The following is a 23,920-nucleotide window of genomic DNA, read 5'->3' on the forward strand; positions in this document are numbered from 1 at the left end:
ATAGCTGTTCTATTTCTGGAGTGTATTTTCAAATTGATATTAAGCAATTATCAAATTCTTGAATTGATGGAGTTTCCCACTGACTCCTACTAAAGTGACTCAGCTTGGCCTAGTTGTTGAGACATTATTTCAGTTTTTCAGAGCTTGTCTATAGCTGGAAATGTAACATGTTGAGTTTGCTTTCCAAGGGGACTCTATACCTGATATTGTCATTACAGGTTTGTTATGGGCACATCAGTCTTTCTTTGCTGTAGTCTTGTGCAATGAAAGTCTGATTAATCTCAACGAAATTGCACGCCTTACATATGTTTTTGCAGCATTTCTGTGATATACTTTAACTGACCACACAGTCACTTATTTCTAACTCCTTTTTGAGAGCTATCCTCAGATAGCTATCATATCTATTAGAAAATTGGTATTTTCTAATAGGTATCTTCTGGTATCTGTTTGCAAGCATTACTGAGTCCTGAGCAGCTCACACTTCAAAGGCATTATTTGGCCATCTTGTACTAGCAGCAGGATGGAGCGCATAGGGTTGGCATTAAGGCACTTGATCCAGCCACGATAATCTCTCCACACATGATAGTGATTATTATTGTGTGGTTCATGAAGTACAGTGTTCCCTTTGTCACATGATGCAGTTTTCAATGGCTGATGCCATCTTAGGTGTCCCCTGAACCTAGGGCGCTGCTGGGCAGATCTTGAGGACATGGGGGTTTTGCTGTATATATATTCTGTATTACCAACATATATAGATATATGTTTATGCTGTATAACAGCATAAGCATATATCTATATATGCTGGTAATACAGAATGGTGGTGGAATAGCAGCAATGAAGTACTGTACTCTCAGAACGATTTGTACAGTCAATATTTAGTTATTGAAAAGTAGCAGGTCTTCTTAGAAGCTCTAACCTGTTATTTGACTTGTGGTTCCTGCAGACTGCAAATTTAGCTCTGCTGTAACATGAACATTTCTTTGTTTTTGAGCATCAGGAATTCCTGCTGGGTAAAAAATGCTAATCAATAGTGCTCCAAGGAGATGGATACCTCTGCTGGATATAATTTTTGATAGAATACAAAGGCCTTTCTACCATGCTACCATGAAATAACTGAATACTACTTATTAATTTTTCAGGACAGCTGACGTTTGCAGAAATCATGGTTGATGGTAGTGAAGACCTTGGTTAGATTGACACACATCTTGCATAGGTATCTCTCTCTTTTTTTTTTTCTTTTTTCCTTCCTAATTCTTTTTAGTTTAAAAAACATATTAACTGCACCCAAATCTGACCAAAAGACAAAGTGGCTTTCTAGAAAAATTCCTTTGGACAATGTAGTTGGTAATTCTGACCATTTTAGAAAGGATTTTTTTAGCAGTTGGGAGAATTAAGACTTCACTACAGCAATCACAGCTTCAGCAGTTATCTTCCTTTTTCCTATTGCTTTTTCAGATATGAATGAATACAAAACTTATGTAATGTTTTGGTAGCTACTGGTCAAAAGTAGCTTCAGTCAACAGTGCAAGTCCTGTAGTGGTTCAATACATTTTTTAGTCCTTTATAATTTCTGAATAATTTTGACTGGATGTAGCTTAGTACCTTTTTAAAAGAAACCAGTTCCAGATCTGAGAAACAGATCTGGAAGAACTGGAGGTTTTTTTCCTGTCATAAACAGAATTTAACTGTGTGTGTTTGACATGTTGGTCTAGCCCATTCTTAAAAATCTGTGAGAAAGGGAGTATTGGATTTTCCATAATCTGTTCTGTTTTTCTCCATAATCTTTACCCTAGGACATCTTAATATCTAGTGTTTATATTGTCAGTTAAAAATCTACCTGGGTACTTCCCATCTCATCATTGCATCTTAAAAAAGTTCAGAAAGTGTCTGTCTGTAGATATTGTACAATTTTTTGTTGCCTGTCTTTAAGGGAGAATTGAAGATATGTCAACATCTAAATGAAAGTAAATATCACTTTATCAGTTCAAATATAAAACTGGTTCCTTCAGCCTATAGTTACACAATCAATGTGAACTCTTTTCCACTTTTTGTTAAAAAGATGCTGTACAGACTAAACTCTGAAATTAAAGCAGTGCTTTCAGTGAAATTAATTCAAACTTTATTACAAAATCATAATTGACAAAATATGTACATTTTAGTGATCACTCTATTGCAAAAATTGAAAACAGGCTTTGTGGGGGTAAAAATACCAGCCTATCTGCTTTTGATACTAATCAGTGGGGTGAGAAGTCTTTCTCTGGAAAGTCAGGCTGGATTTTAACATTTTTCTGCTGCCATGAGATGCAAATATTTGCAGAATTTAATCCTTCAGCAGTGTCATTAGGAAGGTGACCAGGTAGGTATTCATCGCTTCACAGATTACTGTGTAGTGGTGTAATAACACTGTCATAAATCCAAAATATTCTGGATATTTTGTGAGTCAGTCCCCTAAAGAAGTTTTACTTTGTAGCTAATTAAATTCTCTTTTGGCTTTAGTTAACTCTATTTTTAATCATTACATTGAATGTAAAGCATTAGTTAATAAAAGATGTCATGAAGTATTGTTTGTTTAATTTTATATTGTTATATTTGTCTGAAAAACGGTGCCTGATAACATTACTCTCTGTTTCCCCTTCTCTCCTATACCTTGGGGAGGTAAGAAAAGGCCCACAGCCTTACAAAGCATTTTAGAGACTTGCTAACAACTGAGATTAAATATTTCCATTAGACAAACCATTAGTAAAGCATGCAGAAACTAAGTGGACTGAAGCCAAGCTTTTTTGTTGGTAAATCCATAACCTTTAATCAAGGTGAAAAATCATCAGAGTATCAGTCCACTGTACTTGAGGACTGGTGCTCTTCAGCAATTCCTTCTTGGAATACATTCCTATTGTATTGTAGTTTCTCTGAGTATTTTTATTGAAAATGTTTTTTTAAGTCTGATATTAGTACCAGCCTTCATGTACAGTGTGAAACATTAAAAAGCTGTGGATTCATGAGCAAATTGAAGGAAAAAACTGAGGACATGAGAAGGTAGCTGGGTGTATTTGCCAAAGTACCAGTGTTGTCACAAATGGGAATGCTCTGCAGAGCCCAGTTTAGGTTCCTTGCTTTTAATACTTCTCTTTTGCTGTTGGAAATATTCTGAGCACAAGGATTTAATTTAATCTTGTAATTGGTAGTTGGTTGACCATTCAGATTTAATAATTACCTATCATTTAAAGTGGTTTTTGTGTTCTCTTTCTACTGAGCTTTATTTAAACACTTTTTTGTCTAGATGTGACCTGAACAGGAAAGTTTGATAACAAATAACTTTCCATATTATGGTTACTTGGTCTTTAACCATATGTTTATGGTACATTGCACAATGTATATATTAGATAAGTTGAGCTGTTTTGGAAGAATTTTTTATTTTTAAAAAAAAATCAAAGTAGGAAAACTGGCAGAAAGTCAAAAATATGGCCATCAGCTGGGGATGAAAATATAAGAATTGCCAGCAGTTTTGTAGCAGAGAGATGAGACAGCAAGAAAGTGGCTGCGTGTGGTTAAGTGGGCCCATCTTTATTTTTTGCACTTACTGAATTGTGGGGGTCTTCAGAGATAACCATTGGCTTTTATGTTTGCAATTAACTCAAGAAAAAACTTGAAGCAAGTCAGTGTGATGTCAGTTAAGTCATTATTTGAACAAGAAAACTTAAACTTGCTGTTTGTTGACTTTGCTTTTAGTAAGTACTCATGAGCATGTTGTGTTCATGCACATTTGTGTAGGAAATTAGTCTGGGCAGCAGATTCAATATATTCAGGTACATAATTTAAAATGTAGAGGATCAAGGTTTATTTTGCTTGTGCCTTGTCAGGTGTGGCTGAAGATTATTTGTTTGTTGTTTTTTGGCAGGTAGCTATTGCAGTAGTAACTAGCACTACATAAATACAAATATAATAAACCTTTTTTTCCCCCTCCTTCTTTTTTATAGGTAATGTACAAACGAATCCTGCAGCAAGCAGGTTTTATACAGTTTGCACAGCTTCAGTTCCTTGAAGCAAAAGAACTCTTCAGGTAATTGTGTGTCAAGAAATTCAATAATTTACCTTCTTTAAATAAGGAGTTAGTGTTCTTGGTTTGAAAAACTTAGTTGATTGAATGTTTTTTGATGTAGATGTGAGTTCACTGTAATAAAATGGTTTTGTTGGGGTTAAGAGCAAAATAACATTATAAAAGTTTTTTAGCTGAAGAGTTAATGCAACTGATTTATTTTGGGATGCTAACACATAGTAGCACTAAGAATTCGAGTATGGAGTATATTTGAATATGTATTTGTATGTATGGAGATTTTTTTACTTTATGCCAGTGAAGGTCAAGGCTTTATCCCCGAATCTGTGCTGTGATTTACAGCATGAACATTGCTTTGTTTTTTTTTTTTTTTTGATACTTTTAACAAAAGGTATAACTTAAACATTAGTTACAATTTAAATATTATTGACACAATTGCACTATTTTTTATGAGGATGTTGGTACTGAATTTGCTTTATCACTTATTCTGCTAGACCTTTTCCAGAAGACAGATTTGTTCTTGAAGTCTGTACTAACCTTGCCAATTTAGCCATTTCAGCAGTCACTTGTTTATAAATTGACCTTGATACTCCACTTTCATTCAGAAAATGCTGCTTGTTATCTTTATTCTACCTGATAATTTCATTTCTGCTAGTCATGCCTCATTCTGTGATGCAGCACTGTCCGTAGTTAGTGGAATGCATGCTGACCACATAAAATAACTCTCCTTGTTATCTGCTGAAATTCACTTTAAATCAGTTTAGAGTCTATGGAATAGGATTAAGGTTAGACAATTTTCAGTATACCGTAAGCATATTTACAGTGTAGGAAAAAAGTTGTCCTTGGATTTATGGAAATGCATTGAGGAAAGTAAAGTTTTGAGGAATGTTGCTATTGGTGAGGAACTTTGCCATTTTACTTCCTGCTTGCCAGTATGATGAGAGACACTGGGCTTGGATGAGCAGTATACGCTGAGTGAAAATGAGGGAATGACAGGAAAGGCTTGAACAGCATTTAGAGACAATTTTTCTGGCCACAACCACTTCCTCTGTCACGTAGTAACTGTTGTCACTAGTGAGAAACTTGCAATCTTTCTCCACCCTTATCTTTCAGACACTTGTGTATCTGACCTCTGGGTTGTGGATCTGAAGCAGAAGTACAAGTGGTGCATAGTTAAGAATATTTTAAGAACAGTGAAATGAGGGAAATGTACCCTGTGAGGGATTCTACCACCTTGTGGAAGGAGCCAGGATTACTTAGGCATTCTCCATCCAACTATCAGACCATCTGACAAATAAGCTTTAATGAATAGAATTATGGGAGCTCCTCTGTAGAAACAAACGTGCTTCATGAGAAAATGTGCTGTTCAGCCACAACTTTTGCAGCTCAGGCAGCATCCCAGGGTGTTCCCTTCCTCTAAAAACTGCAACTCCAAAGCAGAACAGCAGTTCTGCTGATGAATGAATTGCTGATGTCTGCTCAGGGAAGAAAGCCAGAAAAAGTTTCTGTGTTTTTCTTCTGTCCAGCCATACATAAGCTAAGCAGAGTATTTTGGTGACTCTGAAAAAACTTGCTATGGTAATCAGGTTTCTTGATTTTCAGCCCTGGTGGGCACACTGAGTTAGAGTAACAGCTGCATGTGCCCTGATACAGTCTCAATCAATCTTGTTCCTTTTAAACTTACTGATGATCACAGGCAAAATGGGAAAGATAGTGGCAGTCCATGAAAAGAGGCAGTCTATGAAGCTTCCTCCCATCCCAGTGCGTTGCCCTGCAGATGTTTCAACCTTGTCTCAGAAAGCATTTCAATCTTAATGTCAAAGGCAAGCTTGGTTCCTATCTGAGGAGTAGAGGGTGTTAAGCAGTGAAACAGGGTAGCAGCAGTACCTCAGAGATCTTGGTGTGATATATGGGCCTGCTTCTGGCTAAATATGAAGTGAGATTGTCTCGCTACTTGGAAAATATCTGACGGTTACAGCTTAGTAGGGAGAATTATATAGGATTAAAGGTCTTCATTTTCTTACATTATTACCCTTCTTGGATAACCTTGTCAAGAATCAGTTCTATCTTATGCTTAAATTCATAGTTCAAACATAAGGAGGATAATTTTCTTCAGCTAGATTCATTAGCCTTAAAACTGAGTGAGAAGTAACAGTAGAGCTTCTTTGGTCTGACAAATTGTGTTATAAGCAATAACAGAATTGTATTGTGTTATGCAGTTGTTATGTTATAGTTATGCTATTTCATGTTGCTATCATTAGGGTTATACCAAAAAGTGCTTTATAGGAGGTCATTTGCTGAATTTTCCATGCCTTACAGCTACCATGTTTGGTAGATGTCATAGGGAAACCAGTTCTCTTCAGTGTTTACTGGTTTGATATTGCTTGCCTTCTGACCCACTGGATGCTGGAATTTTTCTAAACTTTACTCTTTTTAACAAATAAAAATGTTCACTCTTTGCACAGTATTTCTCACCTTGGAAAGCCTATAGAGAGAATTTAGGTGTAAGTCTCTCCTACACTGAAAAGATTAAAAAAAAATTGCTGGTACTTGTACCTGGAGAAATAAAAATTAGGAATGGTGTGGGGTCTGCATCTTAAATGTGATTCAAGAATATAAGCTTCCAATACAGCCAGTGGGATTTAGGCAAAACAGTTACCACTGTAGGCTTCTTTGGCTTCTCTGATACCTGTAGATATAAGGGTCTGAATTTAGGTGTAAGTTTCCTGAAAACTTGTAGATTCTTCTTTTTGCATTGTTTATGTGTAAGAAGCCTAAAGAGAATTAATATAGAATTGCTCAAAGGGAAGTTGCCTCACAACACTGATGTCTCTGATGTCTCGAGAGTTTGTTTTCTACTGTGTGATCTGTGTTTTGCTGAGCCTGAAATGCTAGAAGCTGAAGGCTCAAATGTGTTTTTCAAAAGAGGTGAGATCCTTTGTAACTGCTCTAAAAGAGTTTTGTCCAGATGTGATGGAAAGATCCACAAGACATCCACAAATCCCAGAGGCCATAAGCTTTGAGCTGAATGTTAGCCATTTGTGCAGATGGGGTCATTGTTTAGTATTTGGTATTTTTTTGAAGAATCTTGTGGATAATGTAGTGCTTTAAAGGAGGCTGCTTGATTGCTGCTTGCCACTGCTGTGGGGAGAACAAAACTGTACAGCTAAACTTGAGTCAGACCTGCTGAGAGAACCACAGGGGATTCACAGCCCAGGCTCGGGGCTAGCCAAAGTTAAAATGGATTCTCCTTTTGGAAACAGATCATCGAGGCCAGAATCTGTGAAGTCAGAGGTAAGGTAGAGGACTACTTCCTTAAGTAGGAAAACTTGGGTAGTAAGATGAAAGGACTCAGAAACTACTGTAGAAGTTGGAAAATGTTTTGAAACTTATTAAAAGTGGCATATTAAATATAACATTTTTTAACATCATCTATTTCAATGGTCATAGTCTCCAACTCAAGCTTAGGGCCATCTCCAAATACTTGACAGCATAGCTAGCAAGGGAATCGATGTTTATTATTGAATTTCTCCAGATTTATTAAGACTACTTTTTTCTACACAAATTTTGAGCAGCCTGTGAATATTATTCAAATTATAGGTTGACTTTTGTTCTAAAACAAATCAGAGAAGATTTATTTGGATTGGAGGGGAAAAAAAATCTCTTTCTTCAAATAGGATTAATTTTCTAGTGTAATGCATCTCAATATATTTAATCTCAGGACTTGAAATTTCAGAGTAGTTGCAGTAGCTAAAACTGCAGTTAGGTTACTGTGGTGAGTTCCTACTGAAACTCAAATATTCTTGGAACCATCAGGTCGTGCCACTGACAGAACTTGCTACTTCTGGGTTATTCTGCCTCTTATCATAATGTAGATCTAAGAATTTCAAAGCCAAATCCCAAAAGAAGGATTAAAAGAAATTTCAACTGCAGAAATCTGTGAAGTAGACCTGAATGCTTTACCCTCTGTTAGAAGTGGGTCTTTCTAGTGCAGAGGTGGGCTTTAGGCAGTAGGAGTTCTCTATAGGAATTGGGAAAACCTGCTGTTCAAACCTCTCTTCACGGGAAGGCTTCCCAAGTTTGTCTGTTGTGGTTACTCTGTATTGGCTATGTTGCTACTCCTGTGCTTTGCAGTCACTAGGTTCTAGAAGAGAGGATGCTGCTGTTAAATTTGCTGTTGCTGCTTTATCCCAGAATTTCCTTCTCCTGGTATAGATTTTTGTAGCCAAGGGACTGTATTAACTTGAAAGCAAAGTTCTAAATGGGGATTGTTGTGGTGATGGCTCCTATTTGTTCATATTTCCTGGGTGGTTTTAGAATTGTGTCTCTGGCAAGAAGTGAATGATGCAGGGCATGCCTGTAGTGAAGGGATGAGCCTGTTTATGATGATCTTTCACACTTTATTGCCTGTAGAAATCTGTCGCTTTTCTCATTCTGTGTTATCATTTGTTTCTTTTTGGAATTCATTCCAATCAATGTTGTGAAGAGAAAGTCTTTGAATTGGCTGATCACCAGGTAGTTGCAACAAAATAACTAAACAGGGCTTCTTTTAGAGAACTGTCAAGTTAATTTTGATTTTTTTTTTTCCAGCAACAATATTTCCTGCACTTCAGTAATGTTAATTTTTAAACATGAATTCTGAATAAAAACTCTGACAGTGAAATAAAATATTATAAAATATCCTGATATTTTATAATATCAGGATATTTTATTTTAAAACATCAGGATGTTTGCTTGCTGTTCTTCTAAAGCAAGGCCTGGAAAGAGGGTTCACTCTAGCTGTGAAAATTAGGGATTTTTTGCCATGTGGGGAAAAAAATTCTTCTGTCACAACATGCATTCTTTAAAAGCTTGAGGAATTTCAATCTAGGCTGAAAGAAAAATGTTTTTGTGGCATATCTATGTTACAACTTGCTGCTGAATAAAAGTGTAGGGTGTCCTTCACACCTGAAGTGGAAAAGCCACTCTGGAGGAGCCTCCATAGATGTACACCCAAGGCCTCTGCCTGTACAACAGACTTATTGGTTAAATGGATTAGTATCTGTGGTTACTTACAGAGCCTCTGTAAGAAGTGAGGAATCTGGTGCTTTTCAGGGTGGGGAAAATGTTTTCATCATGCATACATATGTTCTGAAAGCTTTAGTTTTGTACAGGAAGTTGCTGTTGTCTCCAGAATTACATTGACACAGTCTTTGTGGCTTGCCTAAAAGGGTTCACTTTTGCTTTTTTTTTTCCCCCTTTTTTTTTTTTAATTGTTGCTGCCAACAGAAGACTAGCTCCCATAATGTATGGATGAAGTCTAGGGCAGTCCTAGGACTGCTGTAGGGCTGTTCAGCTGATTTTTGTATATGCCAGAGAACCGCTGTGGAAGCTTACAAGCAAAAGGCTGGCCAGTCTCTGAATTCTCAGAGCTTTCAATGTCTAGAGGAGGAATAAGAAAATTCAGACTGCCTAACTAAACTAACATGCAAAAGCAAGAGCAAAAAGCAAAAGGAGCAATATGTACTGTGCCGACTGTGGGGGAATGAGGAGGCTGATAACAAAACAAAACTTCGCTTTTCAGAGCCAGGCTTGAAGGCACAGAACATAATATCCAGCATAAACAGAACTGACAACTGGGGATACAAGCCTCATGATGTTACCCTAGGGCATTTTTGTCCTGGTTTCGGGCAAATTTCGGAGAAAACCTCCAAAGGGGGCCCCTCCAGAAAACAAGCCCACACGGCCCCTCCCCTAAAGAGATAGCAAAAAATATTCCAGAAACTGCCTACATGCTAGTGTCCTGACTAAGCATATGTGAGCACACATTTTTTTGTGCCTATGTATACTTTTTCTTTCTTTTTGCTTCATCTAGTTTGACACTGTAATTGCAGAAGCGGCCAGCTTGATGTCCGGGAGCTGATCTCTCTGTACCCCTTCCTGTTGCCTACTTCCTCTTCATTTATCCGGTCTCATCCCCCTCTGCACGAGTACGCGGACCTGAACCAGCTGACCCAAGGGGACCAGGAGAAGATGACAAAATGCAAACGATTCCTCATGAGTTACTTGAATGAAGTCCGCAGCACTGAGGTTGCAAATGGCTACAAGGAGGATATCGACACTGCTTTACTCAAACTCTATGCAGAGGCAAATCATGAAAGCCTGCTGGATCTCCTAGTTTCAGAGAATTTCTGTCTTTTAACAGATAGCGCTGCCTGGCTGGAAAAACACAAAAAGTAAGTGGATTTTTTTTATTATTGCACCTTCTAGACCAGAGGGAAAATTGCCTTAGATTCTCTTGGCTTATTGAACAATATATGAGTACTTGTAGTTCCTGTCCTTACACTTGTCCAAAAGAAAATTCAGTCTGAATTAACATTGTTAGCATTTAAAAATGTTGGTGAAAAGCTATTACTTGACTGTCTAAGGTAAAGGAAATGCATTGTCTTATTCCGGTAAATGCAGAATTCTACATGAAAGTTTCTGTATCCAACACAAAAATAAAGAACTGGTACAAGTTTGGGAGAAAAAAGTTTAATGTTCGCCCTTGAGATAATCAAGAGTGGAATGGCTGCAGTAATTATACACAGACAGAATGAAAAGATGCCTTAAAGCATGCACTACCTTAGGTAAAAGCTTTTAACCAGTTAGTGGCCTTAAAATTGCAGTTGCTTTATCAGGGAAAGAGCTCTTGCTTCTGAATTGCAAACTTTGAGTTCCACTGATTGACCAAAAAAGTGTTTCCTTAAGATGACTGCAAATGACTTCAAAACCAGAAATGCCAGCAGGCAGAGAATGAATTATTAAGCAGGAAACATTAGATAGTAAATGTGTAAAATACAAGCTGCAGCCTTATGTAGTATGTCTATTTTGGTTTTCATTTCTTTAGCTTTAAACTGTCTGGTGCAGTAGCAGCAACTATAGTGGTGAGGAAGAGTCTTTAATTGTGATTATATTTGGGGTGATTTAATTTATTTCAGGTGTTTTGTTAAAACCTTTTGGTAAGTGTAGTTTGCATGGCATACTTCTGCAAGTGTGAATTGAATGAATGTTAGAACGTTGTTATGTGAGGACAGCCATTAAAGAACTTGGCTGTATTTTTCTTAGAGTACACAAAAACCACTCTGTAGTTGTACTGTACAAAGCTCTCATTTGTCTGACCTTACTCCATGACACAGTAAAGAAAAATAAACACATAACAAAATATGATTTAATGACAGCTGATGAACTATTGGAGGACTAGTTCCTTGGAGGTGTGTGTAATGTCTGTACATAAAATTGACAGAACAGCATTGGGTACATGCTTGGTGCCAGCTGGATCTGGTAACTTCAGAATGTCTTGGGGACAGGAATGATGGAGACACACTTTTAGGGCAGAACTTCTTTGATTCATAAAAACAGTGTAGACAAGGCCAGATACATGTCATTGTAAGCCATTGTTTGTTGTACTCTGTGCTAATCATCCATAATGAAATTAGTGGGAAAGTTCTAGCAATTTTAATATTATCTTCTGTTTCTTTTCAGGTATTTTGCACTTGGTCTCCTATATCACTACAATGGTCAGGATGCTGCAGCACTTCAGGTTAGAATAAAGCTTTTAGTGTCACCTGAAAACCATTCCAAAATACTATTTTAGCTCTAAGATAAAAATCTGAGGTCTTAATTTATCTGTTTGAAAAGTTGTGATGTGTGTTTATAAGAAACTTGAAACTTAAAACTTCCTTGAATAAATTAATATTAGATGTGAAAAGTCTGAAGAGCTTACTGAAGTTGACAGCTACTTAGATACTTGTATGATCTTTTAAATCAAAACTGTACATACCAGAGCATATGTTTATGCTCCTAAAAGATGGACAAAAGTGCTCAAATAATCAAGCAATCACTTTAAAATATATTTATGGGACCCAAGCAGCATGCCCTGTGCTGATTGATCTGTATACACAGCAAAACAGCATTATATTCTCATGGCAGACATCGACGGCAACTGAGGGTTTATTTGCTTGCCTAGTGAAGAAGAGTGAACACATTCTGTGAGATCTGTGGGTTTCAGATGGGTTAGTAATCCCTTTGGGGACCTTCCATCTGATGTCACTAATACTAGCAGTGGCCTGTACAGTGCAGATTAAATAATTCTGTTCTTCCTGTCTGAAAAACTCCATCTAGAGAACTTAGAAAGTTCTTGATGTGTCTCAGACCATATCCAGTATATTAAGTTTGCCTTATTTTGCAGCTTTTTGAGCACATTAAACACAGTAACCCAATCAAATGCATTCAGGTCAGTTATATAAACAGTAAGAATGGCCTGAAAAGAAAACAGGTAAGGGCACCAAAACACATCTGTCATGTGCAAGAAATCTTGGAAGAATTTTGATGCTGCAAAAAACTAGGTTTATTGGTAAACTGGTCTGCTAGGTGTAGCACATTTTAATTCCAATTATAATGTATATAAAAATAATATCACCTGGTACTTGTAATTCTTCAGTCAAGACGAAAGAAAAGCAGAACACCAGTTTTTCTTCTAAATTGCTTGTATAATTTGCTTTTCATCTTGCTCACATGGAACACATGAAAAATATACCATGTGTTGGAGAAAAGGACTTTTGATAAAAGCTTTCCTTGTGATTAGTGTACCTCCTTTAGTCACTCTCAGAATGAGAGCCCACATGATATGGGGTCTGAATTGGGTGAATATGGCAGATGCAAGAGAAGGATGTGATGGAAAAAGTGAGTAACCAGCAATGTTCCTTGCAATTGGTGTTCTTGTCAACTCTTTCTAATTCCGCAAGTCTTGGACTAAGTCTTTTAATAGCTGACATAAATTTTGAGCTGGAAGAGCTGGTACATGTTTTAAGCACTTTAATATGTGTGTTTTTCTTGCAGTTATGGGTGAAAATAGTTGATGGAGACATTCAAGATTCTACACGTTCAGACCTCTATGACTACATAGTAGACTTCCTTACATTCTGCTCAGACCAAGAGCTAGTGTGGAAGTATTATGAATGGATTTTACAAAAAAATGAAGAGGTTTGTGATTGATACATTTTTAACAGAATATCATTATTTCCCTGCAGTGGTGTTTGGTTTTTCCTTAATGTTGGTTTTTCTTGATAGCTGATTGGACCTTGTGCAGAATATTTAATGCCAGTTAAATAGTGATCATCAGAAGAAAAATGGCAGGTTTCTCAATTCATCCAAGTCCCTCTATCAGCAAGTGCTAGTGACAATTGCTTCTTTTTATTCTGAAAACAAAGTTTAGGGCATGAAAAATACAGCATGTCTTCTGTCTTCTTCATATTGAGCAAGATAATTTTAAAATCTTAAAATAAATAAATCACCTGGCAGATCAGCTGTTGCTGCTGCCTCTTATTTTAAAGAGGACGGGTGATATCTGTGTACACCAGGACATGGGAGAGATAGCCTCCATTCAAGGCAAGATTTCATTGCTAGAAGAATTAACTTAGTCTGCCAAAATAAAAAAAAAAAAAAAGTGTAATGTTTCGTGCTGCATCAGACAGTCTGTGCTGTTGGAACTTGTCACTACTTGATTTATATTAATTTAAGCATAGCTATTTGTGCAGTGGCAGATTTCTAAGCTTTTGGTTTGGTAATTACAGAAATCTCTTGCTCTGTCTGTATCATCACATGTGAAAAGGCTTAGAACATTCTGGTCTCTAATTTGAGCTATCCTGCTACAACAGCTCTTGTTCTGTTGTGCAAATCCATTCAGTATTTTTTGTGGAAGTTGTGCCCAAGCCAAGGTTTATAGGCTGGACAATGTATTCACAACAAATTGAGGTATGCAGATAGAAGTGAGTGAGATCAAGATAAGCACAGGGTAGTGTAATCCTGTAGTGCTGAGCAAGGTTTGGTGTTTGTCTTCCTGAATAATGTATTAACAATAGTGCTATTCCTTTTTCATTTTAAATATTTAGTTAATAAAATAGCTGACATTGAGTTCCTAAATGCAATAAACTCTTTCTAGGTCGGTGTACAGATTTTCACTAAAAGGCCTTTGGAAGAACAGGAAAAAAACAACATTAATCCAGATGATATCATCAGTTGCCTTAACAAATATCCTAAAGCACGTGTCAAATATCTAGAACATCTAGTACTGGAAAGAAAAATACAGGTGAGTTCTGTGAGAATGCTAAAAGTAGGCATAGGATTCAGAATGCAGATAATGATCAACAAGGCTGAAAATAAGCAATATTTGGAAGAAATAGGCTTAATATGAAGTCTTTCAAGTGTACTCAGAGTAGGCTAGGAATGTTTTTAAGATTAAAGTAAAAGATGAGGAGTGGATTTATTCATTATTTTGAGTTTTGCAGTGCTTGTGATAGCAAAACAATTGCTTATGTCCCCTCAGACTTAAGGGGTTATTGCATACTTTTCTGTTTTGTTCACTTGATGAGGCTCAAATCTTCTTCTGGTAAGATCATAGAAAATTATCAGCAACAGGTTGATCCTATTGCACTGTGGCAGCAATATATTAAAATTGCTGATTCAGTGTTTTACAAATGAAAATGTTTTATTCTTTCTAGAGAGATTTGAACAATAAACAATCAAATTAAACCATGCACCCATCACTAGAATGCCAAATGGCTCTTGATTTTGAATGCTCAAAAGATGCATTCACAAGTCCTAAGTGACAGTGTATTACACTTTTGGGGGCTTTAGCTCCATACAAAAGCAGCCAAATGTTGTATTTGGATATGAAGCATTTTAAGCACAAGAGAAGTTCTTTAACCCAGAAATAAAGCAAGGAAATGAACAGTGAAAGAACTCTGCAGAGCTGATGGTCAGTGCATTAATTCACATTCTTCAAATGCACATCAGATCCTTCGTTTACCCTTATTGGTGTTGCAGGTGTGTTACACCATGACTGATGAATGTACATGTCTCTGATGTCATGGATATTTCCAAACAAACTTTTTGAGTTAAACACAATGCCTTGTAAAATATTTGTGAAAATACTTTACAATTCAATCTACCTACTAGTAAAAGCAGGGTTATAAATCAATTTGGTCTTTAAAAATTATTAGATTATTGTGAATGTTTTAAACTTTCTCACTAAATCAGTCAAATCATCAGCTTATTTTGATAAATATTGGATAGTGGATACCAAAAAGAGCGCTGTGCCTTCAGAGGGCTTTTCTACCTCTGGTGGCTTTGTCAGATTTCATTGCAGAAATAGAAAAGGTCAAAGAACATACCTGATTATGAGGAATCCTGTATTTACAATGTAGTAAGTAAATATTCATCACTGTTATTGCTGGGGCCAAGAGATTTGTAAACTGAGCTAACATTGTTCTATTTATCTGTAGAAAGAAAAGTACCATACTCATCTAGCTGTCTTGTACTTGGAGGCAATACTTCAGATGAAATCTGTGACCACAGATAATTGTACAGAAACAACTGAACTGCTGTTGAAACTTCGCAGTTTGCTTCAGAAATCTGATCTTTATAGAATTCACTTTATTTTAGGTAGGTTGCATGTTACCTGTTATAAATGCTGTATGTGATTTCCAGCTGGACACAAAATAATAGTTCTCTCAAGTACAGAAAACTAAAAGATCTAAGGTTTCTCTGTGTGTTTGTTTGATAGGCTGTATTTCTAACAAACACAGGTTAATTTAGAAAGCATGTATGTTGGTGTTATCCTTGGGAGACCATAGCTCCAGTGGTATGTTTGCCACTGCACCAGAGACAAAATAACCAATTGGCCAGAGCAAATATCTGCATACAATTTTCTTGATAGTCACCTTCTTTTTAATGATGAGCATGGAAATTTTGCATGACATGACATGACAATCTTTTGCAAATGAGAGACCTGCAACTTTATTTTTTAAACAGCTTGCCTCTAGTGAATGGAAGTGAAACTTTAGGGAATCTAATTGCCAAGGACTTGTTACCCATAACCCTGAAACTCACTCTGGGGTTCATGTTAAATAAAAATATGAGCATCTTTTAAGGTGAAAAGTGCAACGTACATGTTAGTGTTGTTATAAGGCAAGCAACAGTTGAGCTAAACATTTTCCTTGGTCAATGCTTATAATGGTTAATCGTTAATGTTTCATCCACTGGAATGCAAACATACAGTGCAAATAAGCAACCCAAATGTTTACATCTTCTCTAGTATGGAGGATTATGGCTGAAGAATGATGAAATAGTGGATGAAAGGGAAATGACTTGTTATTGAATTAAGAGATGTGAAATGATTGTTTTTGAAATTCAGTAGGAAAATATCCAGTGTAAGTGGAAATAAAAATTGCTGAGTAGCAATTTTAATTATTATTTAAATAATTTACCAGAGTTTAATGTTTCCTTTTCAGGCAGCAAAATGTTATGTGATGGATATTGTACAAATAGAGCACAGTCGTTGAAACCCTTGTTCTTTTTCATCTTTCAGTCAGTTTTTAAACAAATTTTCAGGGCACGAGTTGCAAAATGGGTTATTCTCTTGAAATCCACATGCTCCAAAATAAAGGATTTCTTACATGACAATTCTTACATTACATGAAAGTGAGATCAGTGCAAGCTAGTGTGTTCCTCCCTGATAACCAAACATTTTGGTGAGGAAAAACATTGTATTTCCATGCATTTTACACATTGTATTTTCCATGCATAGGCCTTTGCCAAATCTTTATCACTTTTACAATAATTAGATTATTTTCTACTTTATTTTGAAATGCCAGATGAACTTGCCATTCTACCTGCCTACTGCTGACACTTAAACTTTAAACTAGATTAAGGGTTTGTAGTGTCCTTTTCTTAATGGGAAGTACTATTGGATTTTTATGGAGTTTATTCTCCATAAATTGTCCTCCTGTTATATTGGGAAAAGCAGAGGTTAAAAATATTGCAGCTTCATCTTACAGTTTATTGTACATGGTAGCAGTGTCTGCTAGAATTGAAAAGACGTCAGTGACCATGGTTGATCACCGATTATTTAGTAATTTCTTTGTCCCATGTTTTGTGGTGCTCTTTTGTTAGAGATGTTTCCATACATCTGAGCATCCCTGTATTACAAGCATCTGCCTTCTCTACAGTTGCACTGGCTGGGAGAGGGAGCAGTTGTCTCCTCCACTGAGCAAATATTGCCTTGTTTCTCATTTAACAGACAAAATCCAGGGCACAGACCTTCATATGGAGAGTGCAATTTTATATGGGAAACTAGAAGAACACGAGAAGGCTTTGCATATCCTTGTCCATGAGTTGAAGGACTTCCATGCTGCTGAAGAGTACTGTATGTGGAACTCTGAGAACAGAGACTCGCAGTACAGGCGGAGGCTTTTCCATCTGCTGCTGTCAGTGTATTTAACTCCAGACACTTCGGACTGTGCGCTCGTCATGGCTGCTGTGGATCTCCTCAATAACCACGCGGCGGAATTTGATGCAGGTCTGGTTTTGCAGGTGGTGCCTGACAGCTGGTCAGTGCAGCTCCTCTCCCCATTCCTGGCTGGAGCAGTGAGACAAAGCATGCACACAAAAAGAATGACTCAGGTGGCTCTTGGCTTAGCACAAGCTGAAAACTTAATCTACAAGCACGAGAAGGTAGGTCACTGGGGTGTTTTTAAATAAAAGCATTTTGAAGCTTTACAGTTGAGTCCTTTGATATACAGTAATCAAAAGAAGTTTGAAGAATTAGTACAAAAGCTGTCTTCATGTCTTTGGCATTTATTAGAGGTTTTTTTGCCATGACTTCTAGATTCAAAATTAATTGTATGTTTTCTCTGTAGAACAAGGGAAAGTAGGGGCCTTGAAATAGGAATAACCTTGGTGAGCTTCTGGGATGAATATGAAGTAAGTCTGGGATTTGCAGATTAACAAAGTTCTTGCAGAAACTTTAGCAAGTGCCAGTTAGTATTTCTTTCACTAGGAGGGAGTGTCAGAATTTCCAATTCAATTTTTTTTTACAGTGCCGCCTGTCAAAATTTATTAAAGTAATTATCCAACATTTAGTATTAATTGAAGCTTGTTAGTAGATTTTGTTAATGGCAAATGTAGTTGTAAAGCTTTCTTCTATTCCTAGCTAGGACAGTGTTGCTTAGAGTTCCCAGCAGATTCTTAAAATTCTTTTTGTTTTATCCATTTGGTATGGTTGCAGTTATGCTCCATCATTTCCCTTCCTTTCTTGTTAGATTCACATTTGGAATTTTTCCCCCTCTCTTTTAGGTTAAACAAAAAGGAGCCCCGATTCTTCTTTCAGACAAAAAGGTGTGTCAGGTGTGCCAAAATCCTTTCTGCGAGCCTGTGTTTGTAAGATACCCTAATGGGAGTATGGCCCACACGCACTGTGCTGCAAACAGACATCTCAATTCCAATGTGACTCATCACTCTCCCAGCTCCAGCAATCAGACTTGAAATATTCCCACAGTTCCCCTGACTTATACCCCATTGAAAGTGGGCTGGAAAGAAAAAAGTGCAGCTACTTTAAGTATAAATCAAGGTGGACAGCTAGTTTTTGGGTTAATGGGAAGACTTCCAGTAAATATAAAATACTGCTACTTATCTTTTTGATTTCTAATGAATGTAGATAGAAAAGAAAATTCACTACCACACATGGAGAGGTGCAAATATGGGCTCTTCTTTGAATAGGAGTAAACACTTAAGAGAAAAGGAGCCTTTTCTTCACAGTGAGGATGAATGTTACGGAGTGAAAGCAAACAGTCATTTTAAGAATTGTCACTTTGCACTGACTGTGGTGTTGATAAATTTGTGGAGGGGAAGATGGTATTTATTGGAGTTGGAATTCTTGAAGAGTGATGGGATGTGATTGGCATCATGCAGCTTACTATGAAGACAGAGATGTGCATCGATTTTAGTGCTTGCTGCAGCATGTCTTCTTTTGGGCTGGATTATCTTCCACAGGATCACATTATCAACTTCAATTTTTCTGCTCAACAAAATGTTGTCTTTTGATGCACTTTTTCGTACCTCCCTCCCATCCACCTTCTATATGGAATTTAAATGTAAGCACTGTTCTGTTTGGTTTCTGCTCCTGCAGTTACTATAATGTACTGAGTGGAAACCAATAACCTCAATCACACAGGTGAGCTTGGAAGAAGAAAGTAAGTTTGTCTGGTCAGACTGTAGTCACTTTTATATGGGGAAGGGGCCCTGACTTTAATACTGATTTATTTATTAATATGCAAATATGCTGTACATACAGTTGAATAAATGGATCTTATCGTTCTAGCATTTCTTTGGAGGATTAAGATGTAGCTGATACATAAATGTACAGATGATGTGCTAAGTGTTTGCTATAACATAACTTAGGCAGGTTGGAACTCCACAAAAATAGGTTTTAGTGCTTATGGATGACTTTGTGCAATCAAAACCACAGAGAGAAGGTATAAAATTGTAAGAAATCTACAGAAGTGCACTACAGGGGTACTGGGTTTTTTATATTCTATTAAATATTCTGTGAACTAAAATTTTTCAAATAACACAAACCCTTTACTTAACTGCCCTCATATGTATTCACATTGCTATTTAACAATTTTAAAGTTGATTTAAAAAATGTAGCTTCCCCCAAGAGAAGTTAGAAAATGACAACTTTAAATAAACTTAAGTACTGCAAAGTGAAAGCATTTCTTTGAATTCTATAAAGCTGTAATAAATACCAGGCTTACTGACCTGCATGCAGTTGAGTTAGTATGGTTGCTCCCTGTTTCAGAATTCCAAATCAGTGGAGGTTTTCAACAAAGTGGAGTATCTGCTTGGTCGTTTCTAGAATCACAGAATAAGCTGAGTTGGAAGGGATGCATCAGGATCATGGAGCCCAGGTCCTGGCCCCACACAGGACACCCCAGAGTCTCCATGGGCCTCAGTGTTGTCCTGATGCAGCCTCCTTGTACAGAAAGGCTGGCTTAGGAAGCTGCCTTTGATGTACAGTGCTGCCTCCAAGAAGGGGCAGCCAGACCTCAGGGGAAGAAGATATCCATCCAGGGGAAGAAGATATCCATCCAGGGGAAGAAGATATCCATCTCTTCTCACAGAAACATGCAATGGTTTGGGGTGAAAGGGTTCTTAAAGATCATCTATTCCAACCCACCTACCAATCCAGCCCACCTTCCACTAGACCAGGTTCTTCAAAGCCTTATCCAACCTGGCCTTGCACACTTCCAAGGATGGGTTGTCCACACCTTCCCTGAGAAACCTGTGCCTGAGCCTCACCACCCTCACATTAAAGAATTTTTTCCTGATATCTGATCTAAATTTGCCCTCCTTCAGCTTAAGGCCGTTCCCTTTTGCCCTATCACTACATGCATCTGTACCAAGTCCCTCTTCAGCTCCCTTGCTGTCTCCCTTTAGGTTCTGGAAGGTGCTATAAGGTCTTCCAAGAGCATCTCTCCAGGCTGAACGGCCCCAACTCTCAGCCTGTGTTCACAGGAGAGATGCTCCAGCCCTGTGATCATCACTGAGGCCTTACTCTCAACTCATTCCAACAGTTCAACATCTTTCTTGTATTGTGGGTCCCAGAGCTGTACTTGAGATGTGGAGTGCATAGATTCAAAGGTTTTTTGCTTTAAAGCATTCTCCTTGCTGATTTTGAAATTAGGAAAGTATAACTGTTGTGCTGAATTTTGTTTATTTTGAAAGTGCGAGTAAGGAATTTTGTAGTGCTTTGTACTAAGACATGCAAGTCACATTTAGTGAGAGGCACTTTAAAAGAAGTCAAGTGTGGCCATATCTGACTCAGTTCTGGCATTAGTGATTCTGCTGTGGCACTGGTATAAGCAGAGTCTCTATCTTGTAGTCATGGCTTTCAAACATTGTGTATAAAACTGGCAGTAATGGTATAGAAAATTTGTTGTCCCTTGTCCTCAAAATACTTGCTGATAAGAGTGGAAGTGATTTTTGCAAAGACCCTGCAAACCTTTTGTGTATACTAGCATGTATTTCTTAAGAAATACTTCCTTTTGCTCCAGCATCCTGAGTATGCTCTTTTTTTCTGTTTACTAAGGAGGTACTAAAACAGACCCCTCTCCATGATTGAGAGTAATTTTACCCACTTAGGAAGGATGAACTACTGCTGCAATGGAATAAAAATCATACCATTCCAGACCTCAGGAAAGTTCTCAGTTGTTGTTGCAAGAAAAAGTATGTCTATAAAAGATTAAATAATTCTTTATTAATAATCAATATCTTTTTGCAGATATATACTTTGGCTAAAATGCAGCAAAGCCAGTAATTGTATATACAGAACAAATAGAGAAATCAGAAAAATGAAAGCCAGCATTTCTGCAATTAAAAAGTAATTGATATTTAAGTTGGGGGCATCTAGTTCTTTGAAACCCACTCCCCTGAAAATGTGGACTGGAAAAATTGATGCATTGTTACCTATTGCTTTGTTAAATTTTATACTAGAACTCATTTGAATGAATTAATGTGGAAATCCCACAGTAACAAAGGAAAAAGCGAAGAAAGCCAGTGTGAGGCTGAGGCAGAGCAAGAGCTCAGCAGGGAGGTGGCAGGTGGACAATGCTCTTCCTGTGTGTGTCCAGCACGTGAGCAACTGGAAATATTCCCAACCAGAGGAGATGTCAGCTCACATCAGAGTGCTGTGTGGTGCTCTGGGCTTTGTCACCAGGAAATTTTTGAAAGGTCTGCCTTCAAATTTCCTTAGGTGGGACAACTGAACACCCCTTGGGTAAGAGAGCTTCATTCTGGGGAACCTGAGTTCAATCCTTCTTTTGATTTAGCACTGTCAGTTTGGTGATTCTTATGTACCTGAAATCCTGGGCCAGCATTGCTACTCTGGTAAGTTATGGCTGCAGCAGCACAGAGGGAGTGAACAGGGAAGGAACCAGATTTGGGTGTTAATTGCTGACTGCATATGTGAAGGGGGAGAGGCAGGAAAGAGGAATATTTCTCTGACCATACTTCTAGTTTGGAAACAAATGCTTTTTGGGAGTTAAAGCTTGATGTGATGTTTTTTTTATCTCCAGCTAGGGAATGTGGAGTCTAAGACCTGCCCTTGGAGAGTAGAGATTCTGCCAGAATATTTATTCTTAATTTAGCTGTTGCTAAATTATTTGAAAGTCATCTCCCTCACTTTTTCCAATGAGCCTCCTCCAACTTTGTATGTGTCAAAACCAAAACAGTAGTGCAGATTTTTTTTTTCTAATGTGACACTGTGTCTGTGATTCAGGACATAATAAATGAGATTAGTGTCTCACACTGATGCCTCTGCAGATATCAAGACATGTTTGTCTAACATGTAGCCTCCAGTTACTGAAATATTGCAGCTCTGACTTTTTTTTCAGCCATTCACTGCTACAGATGGTGGTACATACAAAAAACACTTGTTAAACTTTTCTCTACACTTTCATATCTCCACACTTCCTCACGTAAAAATTACCTATGATGTGTGTGCATCATCATATGCAGTTTTTCTCTCTTTCGGTCAATAAGAGGAAAAATCCTAATAAAAAAATTGTTCAGAATCTGGCACTCTGCTTAAAATAAGATTCATGGCTGTATATTCATGAGAAAGAATTCAGTTGCATCTTCATTTCTTTTAAGTGGATAAGTAGTCACATTGAGGTCAGTATTCTTGTAATATTGTCAAAGCCAGGGGAAAAGGAGCCTTGGAGGGTTGTTACACAGAGCACACCAGAGATGCCTATGAACTTGTTCAGGCAGCCCATACCGAGGTGGCTCAGGTGTGCAGAGGAGTCCAGGTTACAATGAGAACTTCTCTCTTTGCTCCCCTTGCTCCCAGTCTCCAGAAACTTTCCAGCCTTTGTTACCTGATTAATGTCACTTTTCTAGCACTTAACTGGCATGGGTACAAATCTTGAGAGGTCTGGGGGGACTCCTGAGCGGATCTGTCCTCAGTAAAATGTCACTTTATTACTCAGCCACATGAAGCCCTACTAATGGGAGGTGTGGAAAGGTGGTGGTAGGGATGGAGTATGAGTATGTTTTCTGACAAGTTTATTACATGTTTAAACACACAAGCATTATCCTGACTGCTGAGTCTTTATAACAACAGCAGTTCTTCACAGGACTCCTGTCCTGAATGACATTAAAAATATTTTGTTTTATGCAGTTCTATCAAAAAGTAATTTTTTATTTTATAACTCTTCCTGGTTTGCTGCAGTCTCTATTCAGCATGACTCTAAATGTTTTATTAACATCCTGCTGTTCATAACAGGCAGCAACTAATACATTTTCATTGTGAGCTCTCTTCCTATTGACTATACTAGCTAATTAATTTTTCTCTTGCTGTAGAACACTTTGGGGCTTATGCCTTGTGAACACTGGTAGTTAAATGTGCTGCTACTTTTTAAGGAAAAAGAAGAAAAGTTAATAACATTCTGTAATGTATGATTGATTTCAAAATTGAAGTTCCCCTGCAGTAAATTTCTTCAGATGGAAATTTGTACCGTTAAGGCTTTTGGACTTAGTGGTTATATTGGTGAACACACACAGCAGTATGTGGAATGTACAAATGTATAAATATGTCAATTTTTAATAAAATAAAATCTTTTAATTACATTTGTCATGGATTCATAGATACATAAACCCTGGAATGTGAGTGTCCAAGTGAAGGGAAAAGATTATCTATTGATGAATAGAGGATTCATCAGGGTGACTGACAGAAGGGTCAGATCCCTGACACGTGGAAGTGAGGCTGATGCTTACATACTCTACAGAAGGCAGAGGTGTTGGTGTTCCTCATCCTCCTCCTCACTGCTCAGGACTAATGGCCCTGGCTTCAGGCCCAAAGGACCAGCTGCTGCCCAGTTCCACCACCGTGGCACTGTAGGACAAGGAAGCCCCAGGAAAGGACGGGTGGTAAGGGCTGGTGAAGAGTCTGTGGTAAGCCAAGGAAGCTGGTGTGATCTCTAAGGGGAATGAGAGAGGAATGCAAAGGAG

At 37.6% G+C, this 23,920-nt stretch overlaps 1 protein-coding gene across 2 annotated transcripts in view; it reads left to right on the forward strand.

Moving 5' to 3' along the window:
* Positions 1–23,527, forward strand: part of TGFBRAP1 (transforming growth factor beta receptor associated protein 1) — a 36,828-nt gene extending 13,301 nt beyond the window's left edge. For both annotated transcript variants that reach the window (XM_084227191.1, XM_084227192.1), the window contains exons 5-12: positions 3,975–4,057; positions 9,925–10,266; positions 11,555–11,612; positions 12,911–13,054; positions 14,013–14,159; positions 15,355–15,514; positions 17,151–17,584; positions 18,206–23,527. In XM_084227191.1, the coding sequence (XP_084083317.1) occupies positions 3,975–4,057; positions 9,925–10,266; positions 11,555–11,612; positions 12,911–13,054; positions 14,013–14,159; positions 15,355–15,514; positions 17,151–17,584; positions 18,206–18,394 (1,557 nt within the window). In that variant the 3' untranslated portion in view covers positions 18,395–23,527. The remainder of the gene's footprint in view (positions 1–3,974; positions 4,058–9,924; positions 10,267–11,554; positions 11,613–12,910; positions 13,055–14,012; positions 14,160–15,354; positions 15,515–17,150; positions 17,585–18,205) is intronic.
* Positions 23,528–23,920: the final 393 nt, after the last annotated feature.

Source organism: Fringilla coelebs, assembly GCF_963513975.1.
Source record: "Fringilla coelebs genome assembly, chromosome: 2".
Classification (NCBI taxonomy): domain Eukaryota; kingdom Metazoa; phylum Chordata; class Aves; order Passeriformes; family Fringillidae; genus Fringilla; species Fringilla coelebs.